At 43.9% G+C, this 23,858-nt stretch overlaps 1 protein-coding gene across 3 annotated transcripts in view; it reads right to left on the reverse strand.

Moving 5' to 3' along the window:
* The window catches only part of LOC138300863 (coiled-coil domain-containing protein 50-like), a 671,686-nt gene that overhangs the window by 589,320 nt on the left and 58,508 nt on the right, over positions 1-23,858 (reverse strand). For all 3 annotated transcript variants that reach the window (XM_069240701.1, XM_069240699.1, XM_069240700.1), the window contains exon 2: positions 19,331-19,461. In XM_069240701.1, coding sequence (XP_069096802.1) covers positions 19,331-19,379 — 49 coding nt within the window. In that variant the 5' untranslated portion in view covers positions 19,380-19,461. The remainder of the gene's footprint in view (positions 1-19,330; positions 19,462-23,858) is intronic.

Raw genomic sequence — 23,858 nt, forward strand, 5'->3', positions numbered from 1 at the left:
AAACTTTCATCCCACTTTCCCTCACACCCTGACAACAATGTGAACTGTGAACTAAGAGGCAAGCTAGCTGTTATGTGAACTCTTTGGGAGGGCTGGATTTCTATCGTACATGAACAACATTATATTTTATTAAATCAGACGCCGAAGGTATTTTGCAGCATACACCCTAAAGATGTATTTCAAGGTGGTTATATGTGATGATGAAGAAAAAGGAGGAAAAGTGAAGTCAAACATTTGCCTAGGATCACACAATTTGGTTAAGTGAAGAAGCCGGGATTTATACCCAAGTTTCTGGTTTCACATTGCGCAATACAGACACCAGATGTATATGCTTCACTTACCCTACAACCACTTTATCACTAACCCTCCCCACCAACAGCCCTCCGACCGCTGCCCTGCTGGCATCAATGCGGCCCTCGGTCACATCACAGACCAAACAGTGCGGCCCCTGGGAAAATGTTTGTGAGTACCCAGGATCTAGGGCAATATTTCAATTTCTGTACAAATTCTGGCATTTTGAAAAACTGGAGAAAAGATTTAAATCCAAATGCGCCCCTGGTATGAAAAATATTTCCACATTCACATCCACCACACAATATTATCAAATCTGAAATGAACAGAAATGAACTTCAAGAGATATGGGCCAAGGAAACGTTGATATCAAAATAGCACAGAAAAGGAAGGTGGGGAAGCAGAGTCCAGCCACATAAAAGCAAGCATTTCTCTTTTTAAAACAATGACTCTCATGCATCGTTGGTCTGTACAAAGCAAACAGCAAGAATCGCCCACGCGCGAACATTTAAAGTGAAATTCCAGCAATGAAACAACCAGGGGTAGAGCCAACAGATCTGACTTTAATGTGCAAAAGTATGCAAACAACATTTGTGAATGCATTAGTTGGCATCTTAAAGCTAGACCTACCGGCTTCGCTAATGCTGGTTTATATGCAGTCCCCCAGTAGGCAAAATTAGTGTCCTTAACAAAACTTTAAAAAAAAAACCTTGCTGCAGTGAAAAAAAAACAAGAATCACTTTTTATATTCAATGAATGTGTGACAAATTATTTTTTGTGTGATGATCCAGTGTACTTTTTAGATGTAAAATAGTACCTCATGTTTTCCATAGCATACACTCCATAGGAGAGGATAAATGATACACTAACAAGACACCTGCCTAAAGCAGATGTAAAAATGTATTTGAAGGATTCTCTCACTTCTGTTAGTTTTCAGCAGATAGTACAACATACATTTAAATATGCAATTTTACATTTTACAGTTAGCTTATTAAGTGTAGCCTTTTGTGTTGTTGAGGCGAAGTTTGTATAGTGCACCGGTGCCCAGTGTGGTGTGCACTTGTTGGTGCTGCAGGTCAAGAGTAGAATTAAGCCAATAATTCTACTTCTAATGGTTTTTCCCCACCAAATTATTAACCAGGCTGTTGGAGTGGGTTTAAAAATAGCTGCAAGTCACGTGTAGAGCAAGGTGTGCACTTGATGCGCTTTATGACAAGTACAGTGATTGTGCATCCTCTATTATAACCTCAAATGTGGCCTAGGCTTTCGCTGTAAGTTTGGTGAAGTTCATGCTGTATGATTCTGCATCTGTGTGGTTGCCTTCCTAGAAGGTAAGGTGGATACTGGCAGGTCAAGGTGATCTAAACACATCCATTCTGCAGAACATAGTGTATGTTCTGTTGGCCTGGTCCTTTTCAGGTGGTCTCAGGGGACAACTCCGTCAGAACCATGAAAATGCACTGAATTTAATAATGAGGATTGATGTGATATGTTTACCAGCTACCTTCTTATATTTTAGGTTGATGGGTGTTTACATCACAAATGTCCATATTATATGTGTAGTTTTGTAGAAGGTAAACGATAGGGGGTTATTTGGGTTTAAAAGTATTGCTTGCAATTATAGAGTCGGGTGATGGTGGTGTTATAAAATTGTAAATACGGTTACTGGGATGTACTTAAATGTCACACTGCAGTGTCTACAAGCATTGGCCTTGCTTTTTTGCAGTGAGGCAAGCATCTGACAGTTCTTTAAAAGATAAGAATCTCCAGAAAGACTGTTATAAGACACATTCCTTAAGAGCAGAATTTAAAACTGTTTATTTACATGGGTTTACATCCACAGATTGCATTATATCATACAAAAAACTCCACCTGCTATATTTCTGAATATCCTGCATGAAACATTGACCTTGCAATAAACTTTTACCTTCTCCCTTCCTTATTTATTTTGAATGCACCCTCTGTTTTCCTTCTATCTTCTGCATGCAATTTCTGTATGTGAACTACTCTAAAGCTCATTTCTCTGTTTTGAGCTCCTTTTGGAAACCATAACCATATCTCTTATATTCAGCACACATTGCCCACCCTAATGATCGCACTTAAGTCCCTAATGTACCACAAATAAATTAGAGTAAATGCACGCAATGTTTTCCCTTAGCTTAGACTGATCACTAGTTCCAGACTCCCAGATACCATGTTACTCGCCTCTTCAGGGGTAGTATGCACTACATAAATGCAATTTCAATTTTACCTAGGGTACTGCTGTGTGGTTGGCGATGACGATGCAAACTGTGACGTGTCCTTGGTGGCATTTAATGATGCTGCCCCAAAATTAGCACAGGCTGTTTCTGTATGCTTGAATCTGCTTTAAGCCAGGTGTGTATCTATGTTATGCATGGTGTTGTAGTGCTGTGTAACTGGTGTTGGGAGCACTGTTATGTCTTGATAATGAAACAGACTGTTGCTGTGTTGAAGTAGAAGCAGGAGACAGTGCTGTGTGTTTGGTTGTGCGTCAGGTCAGATACAGGCTGCGAAGTGTAATTGACCATACATTATGTACCCCCATTGTGTTCTGGGCTGGTGAGATGTGTTTGATGCTGCAGATTTAACCCATGCAGGAATAGATTCTGGTCTTTGAGTGAGCATTCATGACTGTTATCTTCATTGTGACACATTGTGAGCATCAAATTCCATCATCTAAGACCTTCCCACCCATAAACTGTTTGTCTCAGAAGCTTCAAATCTCACTTTTCCTTTATTTTTCCTTTATGTAAGATTTGTCTGAAGCCTCGGTCAGCTGTTCACCTTACCAAATATGTACAGTATTACAGGGCAGATTTACTAAGCTTTGATGCAACACAGAAAGGTGAGTAGTTGCGCTGTGTTGCGTCAAAGGGAGAGAGCAGAAAAGCACCATTTTGCTCTCTCATAGCGCTGACACACTTCTGGCTTTCTAACACCTTTGCAGGCACTCTTGCGCCAAGATGCAAGGGTGCCTGCAATGTGGCCACAATGTTTGTGCAGGAGAGGGCATCCCTTCCTGCACAAAGCTATTAGTTGAGTCTTGTTCTTCTTTGTATGTGTATTATAGAATGCATCACACATGTAAAGAGAAAGTAATAAGGAGAACTATAGGTATTTCTCCTTGTTACGCCAGCTTCGGATTTCTGTACAGTTTCGGCAGAAACAATTATTTACTTGATTTTAGCAAATATGGGTTTATGTCAAACTATATGGGTGGATGCACGGGGACTCCCATGCTCCATCCATGTAATATATAATTCATGGCAGTGCTGCATTACTATTGATGACAAAGCCATGTAATGCTACACAAAAAAGGCTGTGTGTGACTTTGTAAACACCAAAGTAGATTTTGCGTTGGGGCTGATCCAAAAAGGAGACCCCACTCTGACACACATTCTTAGTAAAGAACCACGTTGCACTTGTAATTAATCATTAATGTCAAAACAATGGCAGGTTGAATGTTGACTACCTTTTGGCTCTCATATCAGGGGAAGTTTAGGATTATTACATACTCTATGGCACTACAGGTAGCATGTTCCAGTCCTGGGATCTCATTTAACAACCTAGTGCATTCTAGAAGATGCAGTTTTGATTTATTTTTAATTGTGCAATTTGGATTAATGTAACAAAGTACAGTAGTTTGCAAAACCATTTCACGTGTTTTAAGAACTGTAGACCAAAAGCACACAATAACTGTGAAATGTACGTTACCTCACAGTGTGCGCTATGGTTTGTTTATTGTTGTGCGGCCAATTGGTCAAATTGAATGAACTTGGATCCACCTGATGTTGATTCATATCACTCTAATAATTGCACTATGGTCTTTTATCTTTGAATCAAGACAATTGTCATGCATTTTATTGTCCTTCTTTTCCTCAGATTCGAGAAAGTCCTTTCTGGATTTTACACTTTTTGAGCTGTGTTGGATGGTCAGAAGACTATCAGCAATACAGGGTGTATACACAGTGATCTGGGAGTCCACTCTTCTTTCAATGGTTTACAGGTTTTATTGCCCTGGCCAACTGAGCAGGAGATGGAAACACCATAACATTTTCTAATGAGATGCTCTTATTAAATTGACACAAAGACAAACATGTCTGCCAATTCCATAAATTCCAAGTGAGTTTTTATAGTATAACCTAGATGTAGTTTGGCCCTTCTCTAGCCTTTTCGATGAAAAGATGGCACAATTTAAGCATGATGACTATAACTAGTTTTGGACCTTACATCTCAGGCTTTAAAGTCACAGAAATAATAAATAGCGCTCAAGAAGGATGGATTTAAGTAGACATTATTATGACTTGAGAGCATGAACAAGCATTGATAAAAGAGTGGGATAATACTACGCTATCAAAATATCTACTAGGAGAATTCATTTTGGGAGGTTTTCAGATACTAATCTTTCCCTCATTTGAAAAATAGGATACTGAGTTATTGAAAGATGACACGTAAAGAGGTACTCGTATGAAATGACAAGGTTGCTGATATAAGAAGAAACGATGAAGGGGTAAGCAGATGACATCATAATCATTAGATCGACCACATACACATGAAAAGACCATTAAAAGAGCTATAAGAAGTTACAGGATATTATGGACACATTTCAAGAAGAAAATACATTTTAAAACAGAAAATTCCAACATTCACATTTGCAAGTAAGTTCTATCGAATTGACAGCAACAAAGGCCAACATCCAGTTAAACCACCTTGGACCATTGAGAGAGACTTGCATTGTCCTCTGGGAAGGAAGCTAGAGGGGGCTGGCTTCAGAGCAGAATCAGCTGATTTCACCTAATCGTCCCTCCAGGTCCCCAGCCGAGTCTAGAGTGAAGCTTGTTTGAATATTTTATGATTTTGGGATCCAGTTGGACTCTGAAAACACTCTCCTCTAAGACTAGGCATTCTTCAAGCGAAGGGAAGCTTCTGTTAGGGAGCCTCAAGTAAAGGCAATAGAACTCCATTTTTGGCAAAGATAAGGCAACAGTGCACTCGAAACTGTCAAATTATTACAAATCACCCTCTCACTACATATTAAAGGCATTAATAGTGGAAAGACCGCATAACAAAAATAGCAACTTCAGAGTATAGTAATAACAAGCGATGACAGCATGCTTCAGCAGGCCAGACCAAGCGGCGAGATGAATAATATGGACTATCACTAATTCAGGCACCGGTCTGTCTTTACTCTGTCTTATCATGCTTTGGCTTGCACTGACATTTTGTTATTGAGCAAAGGTCTTGTATATTACTGAAGTAATAGATGAGATTACCAAACCAGTGAAAATGATTATGCATAAATGTATTCACAAACTGAAAGCTTTCTAGCCAATGTTTATTTATTTTCTGTTCGTCATAAGATTTCATTATTATTGTACCTTTCATGTTTTCCTTTTATGTAGAACTTTCAGGCTTTTCTATTTCTGTGTGTTTCCTTAATTTATTCTCTACGGGCTGCTTCTCATTCTTGTTCTTTGTGTTTAGTTTTCCCATGCTGCTGTTGGAAATTTCGTGCTTATATCAATTCATAGTGTTTCTGTAATTTGATTTACTAACTCCCCCCCAACCATTTTTGTACGATTTCTTTACTCTTCACTGCAGAACATGGCAGATGCCTCCTATATATATTTATCCCCTCCTCTCGCTTCCCTTTCTGTTTTCAAATGTCGAGTGAAGGCATACGTTGGCATGCTAAAGACAAACCTCCCCGGGCCTCTGTTGGATGAAATGGTAAGAGGGATAAGGGGCAGAACTTCGAGCCTCAACTTTCCATTTATCTGGTACTGTTCTAAAATGATCTCTTGACCCTGTGGGGATGAAAAGTAAAGTTAATCTTCCTGACATTTATATTGTCCATAGAAATTGATATTTATAGAGACCTTGCTTTTTGGGTTCCATGGCATCTTTGCCATGTTCCTTCCCTGCCCACCCCTCATCGTTCCATGCTAAAGAGCAGAACGAGATGGCATCTTTGTGTAACATTAATTGCTCACTCCATGTCCATGCAAACTCTGAAAATCCACAAGACCTCAACATACATGTTACTGATTACTGAAATTTGGCATTGGAACTTTTCTTACCCAGTGTCCCTCAATATATCTACCAAAATACCAGTGCATTTGTCCATTGACCCGCAATCATGCAGCCACACACACCAATACATTAATCCATACAGTTATGTATGCACATCCACCCATCTGCTGACCCATCCACACTTGTATAGACAACACCTATCCATCCATTCATGCATGTATATAACCACGGAGTGCATTCATCAATCCACACACATATACATTCATCCACCTCGGTGTACTTGTGTGCCAACATGAATGTCTGATTCTAGGTGTCTCTCTCTTTGGATAACCTGTGTGCATTCAAGCAAACACATAGAACAAAAAATGCTGACTCCAAAACAATACAGTAATAAAGAACACATTTACCTATAAGGCAGACCTATTGGGTTTGCAAATGCGTGTCCTTGACACCCACTAATGGCATCCGCTGTTATGTAATATGGAGATAAACCGATTCCTAGAGAGGCAACAGGGTCACGGGGTCAAACAATAATTGAGGTGCATGTGTGTGTTACTTTTTTTAAAAAAAAGACAAATAAAACGTGTTAAGTAGGAGGAGGTGTCGCCATCATCTTCAAAGACTCCATCAGCGTCACCACCTCCACCGAAGACCCCCCCCTCGCCGCTGAACACCTGCATTTTCAGATTCGCACCGACCCAAGGACCACCCTCAGAGGATCCCTCGTCTACCGTCCTCCCGGACCTCGCGCCTCTTTCAGCAACGCCATCGCCGACTTCATCTCCCCGCACGCCCTCGCCTCACCGGACTACATCCTCCTAGGCGACCTCAACTTCCATCTGGAACAAAACAACGACCCCAACACCACCACCCTGCTCGACAACCTCGCCAACCTCGGCCTCAAACAACTGGTGAACACCGCCACCCACATCGCCGGACACACGCTCGACCCTATCTTCTCCGCCAGCAAACACGTCTTCTTCAGCCACACCTCTGCCCTACACTGGACCGACCACAGCTGCGTCCACTTCACATTCCGACGCGAGACCTCCCACCTCCGCACTCAACCCATCCCTCGTCGACAGTGGAACAAGATCCCTGAAGAGCAACTCTTCTCCGCTCTCGCCGCCAACCAACCCACCCTCACCACCGACCCCAACGACGCAGCTCTCAACCTCACAAACTGGATCTCCAACTGCGCTGACAACCTTGCTCCCCTCAAACGCACGCATCGACAGACCAACACCAAAAAACCTCTCTGGTTCTCTGACACCCTCAAAGAATCAAAGAAAACTTGTTGTGCCCTTGAGAAGGCCTGGCGCAAGGACCACACCGCTGACAACATGACCGCCCTCAAGAACGCTACACGCGAACACCACCACCTGATCCGCACTGCCAAAAGGAACTTTTTCACCGACAGACTAGACAAAAACAGCCACAACAGCAGAGAACTCTTCAGCATCGTCAAAGAGTTCTCCAACCCCAGCGCCAGCGCCAACGCCGTCACGCCCTCACAGGATTTGTGCGAATCCCTCGCCACTTTCTTCCATCGCAAGATCAGCGACCTCCACGACAGCTTCGGACACCAGACCCAACCATACACCACTGAACCCGCTTCCCCGGACATCACCCTCAACAACTGGACCCACATCAACACGGAAGAAACCAAATCCATCATGAACTCTATCCACTCCGGCGCCCCTTCGGACCCCTGCCCGCACTTCATCTTTAACAAAGCCGACGACATCATCGCCCCGCACCTCCAGACCGTCATCAACTCTTCTTTTTCTTCTGCTACCTTCCCCGAATGCTGGAAGCACGCTGAAGTCAACGCCCTACTAAAGAAACCTACGGCTGACCCAAGCGACCTGAAAAACTTCCGCCCCATCTCTCTTCTACCTTTCCCAGCCAAGGTAATAGAAAAGACCGTCAACAAACAGCTGACCACCTTCCTGGAAGACAACAACCTGCTCGACCCTTCACAAACCGGATTCCGAACCAACCACAGCACGGAAACCGCCCTCATCTCAGTCACAGACGACATCAGAACCCTGATGGACAACGGTGAAACAGTCGCCCTCATTCTCCTCGACCTCTCGGCTGCCTTTGACACCGTCTGTCACCGCACCCTAATCACCCGCCTACGCTCCACCGGGATCCAAGGCCAGGCCCTGGACTGGATCGCTTCCTTCCTCGCTAACCGCTCCCAAAGACTTTACCTCCCTCCGTTTCGCTCAGAACCCACCAAGATCATCTGCGGCGTACCTCAAGGCTCATCGCTCAGCCCGACACTCTTCAATGTCTACATGAGCCCCCTCGCCGACATCGTACGCAAGCACGACATCATCATCACCTCCTACGCCGACGACACCCAACTTGTACTCTCCCTCACCAAGGACCCCGCCAGCGCCAAGACCAACCTACAAGAGGGTATGAAGGACGTCGCAGATTGGATGAGGCTCAGCCGCCTAAAGCTGAACCCTGAAAAAACGGAAGTCCTCATCCTCGGCAACACCCCGTCCGCCTGGGACGACTCCTGGTGGCCCACGGCCCTCGGCACAGCACCGACCCCCGCAGACCACGCCCGCAACCTCGGCTTCATCTTGGACCCTCTTCTCACCATGACCAAGCAAGTCAACGCCGTGTCCTCCGCCTGCTTCCTCACTCTCCGCATGCTCCGCAAGATCTTCCGCTGGATCCCCGCCGACACCAGAAAAACCGTGACCCACGCCCTTGTCACGAGTCGCCTGGACTACGGCAACACCCTCTACGCCGGGACCACAGCCAAACTCCAAAACCGCCTGCAACGCATCCAAAACGCCTCGGCCCGCCTCATCCTCGACGTACCCCGCAACAGCCACATCTCCGCACACCTGAGACACCTGCATTGGCTCCCAGTCAGCAAAAGGATCACCTTCCGTCTTCTCACCCACGCACACAAAGCCCTCCACAACAAGGGACCGGAATACCTCAACAGACGCCTCAGCTTCTACGTCCCCACCCGCCCCCTCCGCTCCGCTGGCCTCGCACCTGCTGCCGTCCCTCGCACCCGCCGCTCCACGGCGGGTGGGAGATCTTTCTCCTTCCTGGCGGCCAAGACCTGGAACTCCCTCCCCACCAGCCTCAGGACCACCCAGGACCACTCCGCTTTCCGGAGACTCCTAAAGACTTGGCTGTTCGAGCAGCGATAACCCCCCCTTTCCCCCCTAGCGCCTTGAGACCCGCACGGGTGAGTAGCGCGCTTTATAAATGTTAATGATTTGATTTGATTTGTTGAAAAAGTTTACAAAGGGCCACGGATTCCCTATTGGGAAGTCAGCAGAATGCTCTTTTAGTGAGTAATTATCTGCTGTGGTTAAGGAGGAATGCCTGGCATCCAGATTTTCCAGTGAGTGCCTAAACTTAACAAGCATTTTCAATGCAATGGGTCTCGCATTTGTTCCGAGTTAGAGCTATTAGCGTTGTAAAGCAAAAAAAAAAAAAAAACGCAGCATGATCGCACTATGTAAAATGCAGCGCGATCGCGATGCGTGGAAAATAAACAGATAAAGTAGTCCGGACTACGGGCTGAAAACATCGAGCCTGGTATGTTTTTAGTACTTTACCGGTGCTGTGTAGGTGGGCTAAACACCGGAAAAGGCATGACGTGTGCATGCCTTTCACAAATGAAAACAAGTGGATTTTAAAAGGCAAGCCCGTGAACCAATGTAAGTGACTGACGTGGCGTGGGCGTGGTTTGAAGCCCAAAGAGAGATTATAGAATGGACGGAGCACTTTGTGCTCGCCCACAAAAGGCAAGGCTCTACTCATATTACCGCTCAGAGTCTGGGAGAAATGGGTGAAAGTTGTGTTATTTTTGCAAAATCGACTGCCAACCGAATCAACACTTTATGCGAGTAACTTAATGTTCGTGCTTATGAGCTTCTCATCTGGCTGGCGAAGACCAATACACCAGTTCAGGAGGGTATCTGCAACACTTTATACATGGCATCAATTGGGCATATCCGTGGGGGTGCGGCAGCTGTTACTACTTATGGCTTGCCATTAGGTACCCTTAGCACTGCCCATGCTACCTCTAATCACAGGTGTGTCCAAAGAAGCAACAGAAGCAGACAGTGAACAACGATCAGGCACCTAGTTTACTTTTGAGTAGGTTACACTCCTTTCCCTTCTTCTATCTGGTCAGCGGCACATAGGAGGCTGCATAAGAGGCTTTTGAGGGGCTAAGAGTAGGAGAAGGATCAACTCTGTGATGTCACTGGTGGTCAAAGGGTACATGGCATTTTTGTGAATTTGCGTGCTTTGCTTTAACATGCAGGACGGCTATATAATTAAAAATACATAATTTAAGATCATGCTGCATTAACTAAGTATAGGGTTTTTATCACAGAAGGGGTTTCAAAGAAGGTGAGAGGTTAAGTGTCAAATAAATCACCCGGAAATCTAACGGGGCTTTATTAGAAACAAAGCAGCAGGGAGCAACAGCCAAATGCCGACCGTAAACCTGCCTTCAAGGACAAACATCTTTGTGATTTATGGCAGAAACGGGCCAGCAGTGACATTAGCACTGCAAATATCTCTGCCTGTTGCAGTACCACAAACCACGCTAGGGCCTGACATAGAGCTGTGTGGTAAAGAAGAGTTCTCTGATTGGTGAAGAATGTTGTTAAATCTTCAAATTTGAGGAATCTCGGCTGACTGAAAGTCCCAAGGAAGAATTACCACCATCAAACACTTAGTGATCCCGAGGATTCTCGATCTAAAGGAAACCCTTCAGTGGTGGACTGATCACTTGCACCAGAAATCTGCAGATTTTTCATTACCATCTAACTGTAAATCAGGTCCAAGGAAAAATACTCTGATTTCTATAGGAAGTACTAAATTCAAAGGAGGAATCCTCTCCAACCATTTTTCATTACGATGTAGGATTTCATGTGGAATAGGTTTGTCTGTATTTTTTATTTCCAAAACTACAATTTTTCCTAACTAATCAACTCTAAATCAAACTGTTCGGGCCCCAGAGGTGAGCTGCAAAGGGACAATCAACAGAAAAAGCATTTGCAATGCAATAGGTATCGCATTAGCAATAGTTAGAATTGTTGGTGTTGTAAATGATAATGACAACCGTGCATGTGGGACCTTAAAAATATTTAGCCTTGCAGCACATTTAACCTTTATCAGAAATAAACTGTGTTTGTGCATTCCACCATGTACTTGGCATTAGACTGTAATGGTCTGAACAGCCCCTACAGACCACCACAGTACAAATAGCATTTGGAAGAAACATGGTCTTGAAACCATATATTCATGCCCTAAAGGGCATAATCACATAAAAATAATGATATAGAACATTGCAGTGTAAACATACAATCAACCCCTTGAGGGCATAGTGTATTACACAGTTTCAGGCGAAGCAGGCCTTTTAACCCCTCAGGTGCCCAGTACAAGCTGGCCTCGTCCTCGGCTGCCGTGTGCCGAGGACGAAACCAGCAAGTCCTGCACCCGGCCGATGGGGGGAGCGCTAGCGCTCCCCGTGGGCCTTCCACACACACAACCCCATCAGGGTTGGAAGAGGAATTGCCTCCCCTTCCACCCCTGATCCCTCCGTCAGCAATCTGATGACGCCGGCGCACTCACAGCTCACGGACGCCATCAAATGCTGCCAGGGACTCGCTGGTAGCCATTTGCTTCCAGCGCTGTGATCGGAGAGAACCCAAAAGAGGTGAGTCCTTCTCCTAGGGGGATTTTAGGGGGAAAAACCTACACAGGGGGAAAGGAAAGAGTTTTTCCTTTCCCCCTGTGCCTGTTTTGAGAGGATTCGTGCTCCACGATTGCGGGCGAGGCCCACGATCGTGGAGCAGGAATCTACCCACTAGACACCAGGGATTGTTTTTGTGTATTTTGGGGAGCGACCCCTTAGGCAAGGGTCCCTCCCCTGGGGGCAATTATGCTTCCATGTTTTGACCCCCTTGGAGGCCAGATCAGCCATTTTTTTGGCTGATCTTGCACCCGGGGGAGACGAAACCCACTAGACAACAGGGATCACGTATTTTTTTTATATTTTTGGGCAGCAACTCCTTGGGAAAGGGTCGCTGCCCTGGGGGCATGATATTTTTGTATGTTTTGGCCCCCCGGGGCTATATCGGCCATGTTTTCGGCCAAACTGGCCCTCGCGGGGGTCAAAACCCACTATGCCCCAAGGATTGTTGTGTTTGTGTTATGGTTGTGTGTATTTTGGGACACCCCTTGGGAAAAGGGTGCCCCCCCCCCGAAAAGGGGCATGAGCGTGATTGCCATATCCGCCGCCCCTTGCTTGACGCTAAGACGCTAGGGATTATTTTTTCTTTGTTTTTTTTTGTGTCAGGAGCACCCCCTTTGACAAGGGTCGTCCCTCAAAGGGGACAGAGAACTATTGGCCATGTCTGCCCCCTGTGGGGGCAGAGAGGCCAATTTTTTTAGGCCCATCTGCCAAGGGGGCGCAGAATCCACTTAGGCACCAGGGATTTTGTGTGTGTGTGTGTTTTGTGGGGGGGAGGGGCAGCCCCCTTGGCAAGGGTCACCCTCTAAGGGGGGCACATTACTGATGGTCATTTCTACCCCCCTAGGTGTCAGATCAGCCTATTTTTCTTGGCCATTCTGCCCCCACGGGGGCAGAAGCCACCAAGACGCCAGGGATTTTTTTTTTTTTTGGGGGGTGCCCCCTTTGGCACAGGTCACCCCCAAAAGGGGGCACAGATTTGTTGGCCATTCCTGCCCACCTTGGGGGCAGATCTGCATATTTCTTTAGGCCCATCTGCCCCTAAGGAGGGGGGCAGAATCCGCTTAGGCACCAGGGATTGTGTGTGTGTGTGTGGGGGGGGGGGCGGCGGCCCCTGTGGCAAGGGTCGCCCATTACTGATGCCCATTTCTGCCCCCCTTGGGGGCAGATCGGGCCATTTTTTAAAATCCCATCTGCCAAGGGGTGGTAGGAAATTTGTACAGGCACAGCGTTCCTACAAAGAAAAGTGTTGAAAATTAGATTTTTTTAGCTATATTTGAGGTTTGCAGAGGAGTCTGGGTAAGAAAATGTTGGGGGATCCACGCAAGCCACACCTCCTTGGACACCACTGGGTGTCTAGTCTTCAAAAATGTCTGAGTTTGGTAGGTTTCCCTAGAGGACCACCGCACCACGGGGAAAAAAAAGCAGTTCCCCCTGCAAAACAGGTAGTTTTGTAATAGATAATTTTGATGTGTCCATGTTGTGTTTTGGAGCGTTTCCTGTCGCAAGCACTAGGCCTACCCACACAAGTGAGGTACCATTTTGATCAGGAGACTTGGGGGAATGCTGGGTAGAAGGAAGTTTGGGTCTCCCCTCAGATTCCATCACCGAAATGTGAGGAAAAAGTGTTTTTTTTGGCCAAATTTTGAGGTTTGGATTCTAGGTAACAGAACCTGGTGCAAGCCCCACAATCCTGGTTTCCGCTAGGAGCCTATCTTTCAAAAGTGCACAGGTTTGGTAGGTTTCCCTATCTGCCGGCTGAGATAGAGGCCAAAATCCACTTTCCAAAAAAAAAGTCAGATTTCAATGTAAAATTGTGATGTGTCCATGTTGCGTTTCCTACCGTGAGCATTAGGCCTACCCAAGCAAGTGAGGTACCATTTTTATTAGGAGACTTGGGGGAACACAGAATAGCAGAACAAATGTTATTGCCGCTTGTCTAACTCTACATTTTTTCCTTCCAAATGTAAGACAGTGTGTAAAAAAGACGTCTATTTGAGAAATGCCCTGTAATTTACTTGCTAGTATGAGCACCCTGGAATTCAGAAATGTACAAATAACCACTGCTTCTCAACACCATTTCTTGTGCCCATTTTGGAAATACAAAGGTTTCCCTGCTACCTATTTTTGACTCTTTATATTTTACCAAATAAATTGCTGTATACCTGGTATACAATGTAACCCCATTGCAAGGTGCAGCTCATTTATTGCCTCTGGGTACCTAGAGTTCTTGATGAACCTACAATCCCTACATATCACCACAACCACAAGAGTCCAGCAGACGTAATTGTATATTGCTTTAGTAAATTTGACATAGCAGGAAAAACTTACAGAGTAATATGTGGAGAAAAAATGCTGTTTTTTTAGCTCAATTTCAATATTTTTTTATTTCAGCCGTTATGTTCCACACAAATGACCCCTTGCTGAATTCAGAATTTTATCTACTTTTTAGAAATGTTTAGCTGTTCAGGATCCAGCAATGCTTTGTTGATGCCATTTGCAGGGAAATGAACACAAGCCTTCCTCTGCAGCTCTTTTTTCCCATTTGTTTTAAAACTACAAAATGTTTGCAGTATTTTGGCAAATTTCTTGGTCTCCTCCAGGGGAACCCACAAACTCTGGGTACCCCCAGAATCTCTAGGATGTTTGAGAAAAAGGACGCAAATGTGGTGTGGTTAGCTTATGTGGCCAAAAAGTTATGAGGGACTAAGCCCTAACTGCCCCAAATAGCCAAAAAAAGGCCTGCCACCAAAGGGGGAAGATGCCTGGCAGCGAAGGGGTTGAATATCATTTAACTGTGAAGTCTGTGGCACAAGAGTGCAGTGTCACAGGTCATTACTAGATGTCCCTGTTAAGTCAACAGCAGAAGGTGCAGTACCACTGGTTATTGCTAGATGTCCCTGCGGAGCCAAAAGCACTCAGAGTACAGTGTCACAGAATGCTGCCAGAACTACTTCTGATGTCGGAAGCTCAGAATGTCCACCAAACACAGAAGCAGCTGGAGAAGTACCAGGTCCTCAGGGAAATGGCTGAAATATTTTGTTTGTGCATTCCTTCATACACTTGGCATTAGACTGTAATGGTCTGAACACCCCCTACAGACCACCACATTAAAAATAGCATTTGGAAGAAACATGGTCATGTAACCATAAAGTCAGCTCCTAGAGTGCATAATCATGTGAAAAAAGAATGACAAAGAACATTGCAGTGTAGCCATATAATCACCCCTTGAGGGGTTCGTGTACTACACACTTTCAGTCCTATTTAACTGTGGAGTCAGCGGCACAAGGGTGCAGTGCCGCAGATGGTGATTAGATGCTTCTTGTAGAGTCAACAACAGAAGGTGCAGTACCACTGGTGGTGGCCAGATGTTCCTGTAGAGTCAACAGCAGAAGGTGTAGTACTACTGGCTGTGGCTAGATGCCCCTGCAGAAGATGCAGTACCACTGGTTGTGTCTAGTTGTCCTTTGGAGCCAAAAGCGCTCAGAGTACAGTGTCACAGAACAACTGCCGGAACTTCTTCTGATGTCAGAATGTCCCCCAAACCTGGAAACGGCTGGAGAAGTACCAGGTCCTCAGTGAAATGGCTGAAATATTTAGCCATGCTGTACATTAAACCTTTATCAGAAATAAACTGTGTTTGTGCATTAGCAGAAGGTACAATACCACTGGTTGTGGCTAGATGTTCCTGTGGAGCCAACTGAGTTAGTAGTGCCTTTGGGCAATTATCATCTTTTAGCCCTTGGACAGACCCTTATAACACAAACTACTCTCAACTGTAAAAACACAAGTTCCAGCTATAAGTTTAAATATGCATTGAATGGTGGAAGAGGTTATGAATTTTGGGCCCCCTCTAACCTAGTGTGACCTACAAGATGGCCTGGACAGAAAGAGCACATGTTCTGAATGTTTTGGTGGTGGTCCCATTGCCCCAGGACCACCACAGGCTGAGATATGGGCACACATGTGTTGTAAAAGGAATACCAGCAAAGCGTTATGGGGTGAGTTTCAGTGCATACATTAAACCTTTGCAGAAATAAACTGTGTTGTGCATAAGGAGAAGGTGCAAAACCACTTGTAGTGGATAGATGTCCCTGTGGAGCCTCCTGAGTTAGTAGTGCCTTGGGACAATTATCATCCTCCAGCCCTTGGAAAGCTTAGTGCATTACACATTTGCAGACCGAGTAAGACTGTCAGAATATGATTACAAACAAGACCCTTATAATAAAAACTCCTCTCAGCTGTAAAAACAGAAGTTCCATCTACAAAAGAGTTTAAATATGCATTGAATGGTGGAAGAAGTAATGATTTTTGGGCCACCTCTAGCCTAGTATGACCCACAAGATGACCTGGACAGAAAGAGAAAGGGCACATCATTCTGAATGTTTTGGTGGTGGTCCCATTGCCTTATGACCACCACATGGTGAGTTATGAGCAAAAATGGGTTGTAAAAGGATTGCCTGCAAAGTATTATGGAGCTAGTTTCCCCGAGTGCATTGAATATTCTAGTATAGGATCTTCCACACTGCGGGGAAGCACCTATTGAGGATTCATTCCTGGGTCGATTTCAAGCTATAAAAAAACTACACAAAAAATGTACAAAACACATGCACGACACAACTACTTGTTATTACTGATTATGTAAAGTAAGGGCCAAGTGAAGGGCAAACGAGGAAAACTGAACCGTGCGTGAACATGAGTGCTTACTGACAAACACGAGAAGCAGAAATAAAAATAAAAAGTAGTCCGTCCAAACAACAGAAAAACATTCCAGGCAGTATTAAACTGTACTTGGCCGGTGCTCCTCAGCCAAGTACAGGAAGTGATGTATAGGCTGCCAAATCAGTTAGGAGGCAGCAAAACAAGCGCAACACTGTCTTTAACCTATGGTAAGCGGCAGGCGGGAACAAGTCCTATACTCCATCTAACAGGTTTTGCAGACAGTGCATGCACGCTGTCTAGGCTCAACCTAAAAATTGATTTTCCTCTCACTCTATCTGGATCCTACCAGTCTATTTGGAGGCCAGGAGTAGGCCACCTTCCTTACTTCTGACTCAGACATCAGGAAAAACATTAGGTAGACGTGATACATCCAGAAATGGTATTGTGAGACTGCCAATTTAGGCTGGCCAGTGGACCACCATAAAGGGATTTAAGATAAAGCTGTTTATATGTCACTGACATGGCGGGAGAAACTATCCACTAACCAGGAACATTAGTAATGTGGGACCTGGTATCGCACTTCCACTGTGAAGCTACATTTTCAGTCCGAACATTGTGGCAACACTTGCCAAACAACAACTATTGAATGTCTTTCAAGGGCAATTTTAGCTAAGATTGCTTCTACTATGCCAGCAGAATATGATTTAAAGTTAAATTCTAGTTCAACCGCGCCAAACCCGGAAAGCAGTACAAGTGTTGTAGAGGTGTTTCCTACACCAGGCGGGAAAACAGGGGGTGGGGCAGGGGGAAGGATTTGCATGATTTATAAGGAAGGTCTGCCAAACAAAGTATCACAATGCTAGTCATGTGCACTGTCTTTGTTGCTACACTAAAAGAGGTGTGGTTGATTACACACACTCAGAAACACACAAACATGTTTTCAGCAAATAACGTTCTGAACAATTATAGTCTTACTAAAAAAAAAACATCAGTTCGTGTTCACGTAAATAAATGCACATCCTTTCTTTCACTATAAACAGTCCCATACATTGATTTAGGACAGCAGGATCCAGCTACGAAAGAGATGCTCTGTTTGGAATGTAAACCTAGAGATGCGTGTAATCTGTTAGAATATGTGGAATATACATTTCAATTTGTAGACCATTTAATGTTACAGAACTAGTAGGTATGTGTTTGAGGTCTGACAATATAACTGGTAGGCAAAAGCAGAATGTTCTCATGTCTTGCATAAAAAAGTAGCAATATTAAAAGTTAAATTATTCAATAATTGTTATGAGGAAATATCACTGGCAGGGACTGGATATGTATATTGGATCACAACATCCCTGTATGGCCCTAGTTTTGACAGATCCATTTTTAGTTCGAGCGCCCAAGCACTCTGGCCTGTTTTAATCTATCTGTAGGCTATTAACCACGCCCACCGCACACCCATCAATATCACTTGTTCATGGGCTTGCCTTTCAAAAATACTTTGTTATCATTGGTAAATGCTTTAAGTTTGTCCTTCATTGGGGCAGTTTGGTAACCACCTGGGCCATCGACCCTGTTTCATGGATAATTGCACTTTTGCTGATACATTTGATTGTGAGCGGACTTCTGTTTCCTTTGAGCTCATACTCATGGCGGCCACGATGCTTGGAATCGGCTTGCTTATGCCAACTGTTTCACTTTTCATTTTCAATATATGTGGCAAGAAAAGTCCAGTTAGACATTTACAATGCTAATAGCTCCCACTCGAGCAAACGCAAGACCCACTGCATTGCGAATACTGGTTAGAAATGGGGCTGGTGATCCTGTTACTGGCCCCATCTGGTATTGTGAGATAAGTGGAGTTGCAGCGGACCACTTAGGTATCCCTGGAATTTTGACTGCTTTCCTCAGCGGAACTCTCCAATGCACATTGTGGGGAAGAATGAGAAATTACAGGGGAACTGCACTCGGAGTCTTCTACTTCCCTTCCTACCATTAACTTCAGCAGTAATGAGGCCTTGTGGTTGCATGCGATTCAGCCTTGACACTTTTCTAACCCTATTTAGCATACAAAAGCTGCAGTGTTGGTGCTAGACTACCAACCATGGTACTATTGATGACAATAATGCGGTCCATCTGCAGGCATCCTGCCATGAACTGACCAATTCTATTTCCTTGATAGTTTTAGAAATATCCATAATGTAGCAGTATCACCAATAACACCCAGGAGGTCCAGATCAGGAAGTATGTGGTAAATTACACTTTTAAGTGCATTTGAAACTAGCTTCATTGTAACCACACTGGAGTTAATGTTAGACTATCCATATCAGGCTCTACTGCTGTCTCTTGATGGATCTATGCAAATTATGGCCGTCCGTGGATTTCACCCTTCAATAGTCAGCTAGCCAGTAGGTGAGCCCAATATGAATCCTGCTCCCTGCTCATTCAATTTGGCAGCCAAACCACTTATGGAGACAAGATTCTAAGCAGTGTTACCATTAAGCTGAGCTCACCATGCACCAATAATGAACATTTTGCAATGGTCTTTAACAGGTTCTTTGAACGATCGCTCACCTTCTTCGACACGGGGTAGACTAGATTGATCGATTGGATATTCAGTCATCTTCAGCTCTTCCACTAATGTCCTCCAATACCTATTGTCGTCAACAGGAGACTCCCACTCCCTTTTTTCATATCAGCTCATCCTACAAAACAAAATTGCAGAAGATGGAAACACAAATTTAGAGACAATGCACTTTCTGCAAATTTTCTCTACGATTTTTTGTTTTCTAAATGAGATCAATAAGCGACAAGGAGTCAGTAAAATATTTGACCTGAAACTTTTCTCCGAAGACTGCAAAACCAGAAACTTAAAATTGCCAGCTAAACATACATTTGAACAGTTTTATCAAGATTTACATGTAATAATACTGTTACAGGTGCAGTTGTATTTTCTTAAATTTTTTATTACACTTTGTCTTTGCTACTCGCAAGTGATATATGACTATTCTCATCTAGTGTGGTTGATGGTTAACTGTTAAGAACAACTGAGCTCAAAATTGCTTGGGATTGAGATACTGAGAGTGACAGACGTTGACCCAGTTCCTTCTGGAAAGGAGCAATTTTAGCTAAGATAGCTACAGCACCAGAGCTCATGGTTGTCAGCTTCCTACCAAGTACATCTTCAAACAAAGACAATCTGACCTGGAATACTGTAACAGGAGACGCACCAGAAGTTCAGTCATAACCACTTTGGGTAATGTAGCCAAATGACACTGTAGGCACCTGGTGCGCTTAAGTAGCGGATGTGCCATAGAAGATACATGGGACTCAGACACCGTACACTGGAGTGGAATGTTGTATCAAGTTGTATCAAGTGGGTGGACAAGGTTGTGCTTGTGTTAATTTGCTGTGCCAAGTAGGATTGAATGGGTAGGATGGAGCAGTCTCTGGTGGGATGGTGCAACTCTGCTTACAGTTTGTTTCTGGTTTGATTATCAATGGAGGAAGTCTCACTTTAGAGGTTAATATGGGGATCTATACTTCCAGTCATGGAACTTAAATGGTCAGTATCTGCTCCAGGTACACATATAAACATTTCCTGGGTAGATCAGATCATAGGGAATCCAGAGGCACACAAAAATACCACACAGCATTGATGAGGATCTACAGTGCCAGAACAAGATTAGCAATACATATTGCAATTACATAATGCAGTTCCTTTCTCCAGGCATCAAGATGTTACAAAGACAATCATCAAACACCAGGCCATTATACATGCAGAGTTCTTGCAGAACAAGTTGGACACTTTTTGCACTAGCCCGTGGAATGATCCAGTAACTAGTCTTCTCCTCCTCGTAACCTTGAAATTCAGTTCTGTATTACTGCATTCTTATTTTCTAAAAACACACATTTTGTATTGTTCACATATATTTTTTATGCAAAGACACTCACTGTTAAGTCAAGAATAATAACCATAATAACCACAACAATAATAATAATAATAATATGGTTCTAAATCACTTGATACCACTCAGCAGTAACTATTTTATCAATATCAAAAAGAAAAAAAAACCTTAGTGGGCATAGAAGACTTCTATTTGCGATTATCACTCTGCACTGCTCCATTTTAATAGCCACAGGGAAAGGAAAATTGTCAACCACAGTAAATGAAATATATTATGAATTTGCTCTCATTAATATTCATTCGTAGAGTAGTCGTGTATGTACATGATAGGAGTTTAGAAATACAATTGTCTGATGGATACTTTACTGAGTAGCACAGAAGGATTGCACTAAATATAAACTACTACTGTAAGCTTTAAAGGTATCACCACCACAGTCCACATCCTTCCGAGTTTATTCAACGCAATATAATACACACTCACATACAGGACGCAGTACAGCACAAAATGGAGGATATAAAGCTTCTTAATGTGGTGCTTTCTTGGAGATGAAAGAATAAATGATTACAAGTTTCAGGGCCATAGATACTAATAGTACAAAAGGTGTCCAATTGCGTAGGGGGCCCTAGTTATGGCTTTTTTCGCCACTTAATAAAGAAATGCAGAGCATTTTCCTTGCTTGCGTTAGTGCCAGGGCATCCCTGCTGCACTACTGACATTACTCCTCAATACTTAGCAGCTCATGCCACTTCATAAAACATTTTTAGGTTGCAGCCTACCAGAGACCACAGCTGTCTGGTTTGCTAAAAATATTTGGGGACTTTCAGAAAGTTGATCTAGGAATAGATATACACCAGCTGATTACCATTGCCTTTGTGGTTTGGAACCCACATTTTCTGGCAATTTGCTTGCGTTTGGCTCTCCAGGTTAAATTCCTCACTCCCATTGTTTAAACCATATGTATTGTATTATTTCACAAACACCTTTCTGTAAACAGGCCTTTAAATCTTGTTCTTATCTGTCACATTTGCTATGCATTCAAAAACTGAAATCAAATGTCAGGCACTGCCGTATGAGAGCGCTTGTTTACTTTTCTTTCTCTGCCTTCAAAGAGAAAGGATTTGTATGACAATCTTGCTTCGGTACTGGGGGGTAAAAAAGAAGATTTTTCCTAGCACACAACATTGTTATTTCTGAAGTGAGTTGGAAACAAATACGTTAATATCATAACAAATCATTATACTAGGTGATGCAATTTTCTAATATTTTTCTTTTGTGTACTGAATAGTTGTAATAGTAAAACTGTATGTGTGTGCAAATGCAATCGTCATTTTAATTGAAAATGTGTTGTCTAATGGCAGTGTGCTACCATATCATGCATACTCATTCTACACCACCCCACTCTACTCTGCACTACACCACACAACTGCACTCTAGTCCGTACTACTCCAGTTAACAACAGTACATTCCACAGCATTCTGTGCCACTGCACTCTATGCTACTTTCCACTAAGCCACTGTGCTCGAACCTGTACCACTCTGAACTCTGACAATGCACTCTACACCACTGCACTCTTCGTCCCTGCACTTTACACTACAACAGTCTAGGACACACCAATCTACTCTGCACAATTCAACTCTACTCTACGCCACTGTACTCTATGCCACTCTGCAACACTGCACTCTGTGCCAACACACTGTACGCCAATGCAATTTACTTTGTAACATTCACCTCTCTACCCCTGCACTCTATGACGATCCACGGTCCACCACTCTAATCTACTTTACACCACTGCACTCTCTAACACTTTACTATATGCCATTACACTCTACACAACTGCTCTTTACTCTGCACCACACCACTCTACTCTGAAAGAATCAACTCTACGTCACTGCTCTCCACACCACTCCACTCTATGCCACTGTGCTCTATGTCACTCTACTCTTAATCAATGCACTCTACACAACTGCACTCCATGTCACCGCACTCTATGCCACTGCACTCTACTCTGCATCAATGTACTCTGTGCTTCTGCTCTATGCCACGCTCTACTCCACTCTAAGCCACTGCACTCTATGCCACTCGATTCTGCTCTGCTCCACTGCTCTTTGCATTGGTCAACGCTACGCCACTCTACTCTGCACCACTCAACTCTGTACCTCTCCACTCTACTATTCAACACTCTACCCTGCACCACTGCCCTCTATCTACTCTTTGCTACTCCAGTGTTTGCAACTCCACGCAACTCTACACTATACAACTCTCTGCCATTCCACTCTATAACACTCTACTCCACTCTTCGTAATTCAACTGTACAACACTTCATGCAACTCTCCTGTATGCCACTAACTTTTAGCCATGGTGAACAGCACCCATGCTGGTGTACAACATGGCTAAAACACATTGGTAAACCCAAAAGCTTGTGTTGCTATTTGTAAGCGCTGTCAGCAAAAGATGTTTCTATTACCAAATAGAATGGTACTGAATTTACCAAATTCAGGAAGATAGAAGTCTGAACAGGGGGTGTTGGAATTCAAACGTGTGGCCTGCAGATCACAGAAGATGTCAGCTGCATTGTTGAATTCACTAAGGAAGTGTCCAGACTTGTTAGCATGTGGATTCATTAGCGATATTGTAAAAGTAAAATCATCTACCATAATGAGTGTTTGCCCTCTTCTGGCGCATAGCTTCTTTGCCAAACTTTTGATTGGATGACTTGTATCCTTCTGCAGCGACGATCAGAGAACTACGTTTTTCTTTTTCTTTGGAGCACACCTAGTGAGTGCATGTGTTTTCTTCCAGGCCGACATGTCCCCAGCGTTAATCCCCCACCCCAGTCTCATCCGTTAACGCACAGTAACAAATATATTTTGTCAGATTTGACTAAAGAGCAGACATTATCATGTTGATTTTATTTTGCTGAAAAAAAAAGCTGAGTCCTTTGCACTCAGGGGGAGCCTGTATGGCACAGGAAGGTGAAATAGGTGCTGCAGTCACTTCAGCCCCTGTGTGAAGCAAAAGCATTACTTAGAATGACTGGAAAGGAGATGTCTGTTCTCTCAGAGGCCCATAAATGTGCTCTCCATGCTTCTACAAAGCACCAAAAAGCCAGAACTCTTGTTCCAGGATTTAGGTTGTGTTGAAAGTAAATGGCAACCATTTTTTCCCTTAAATTCTGACAAGTCCTCAGACAGATG

This window comes from Pleurodeles waltl, chromosome 6 (assembly GCF_031143425.1).
Source record: "Pleurodeles waltl isolate 20211129_DDA chromosome 6, aPleWal1.hap1.20221129, whole genome shotgun sequence".
In the NCBI taxonomy this organism is placed as follows: Eukaryota; Metazoa; Chordata; class Amphibia; order Caudata; family Salamandridae; genus Pleurodeles; species Pleurodeles waltl.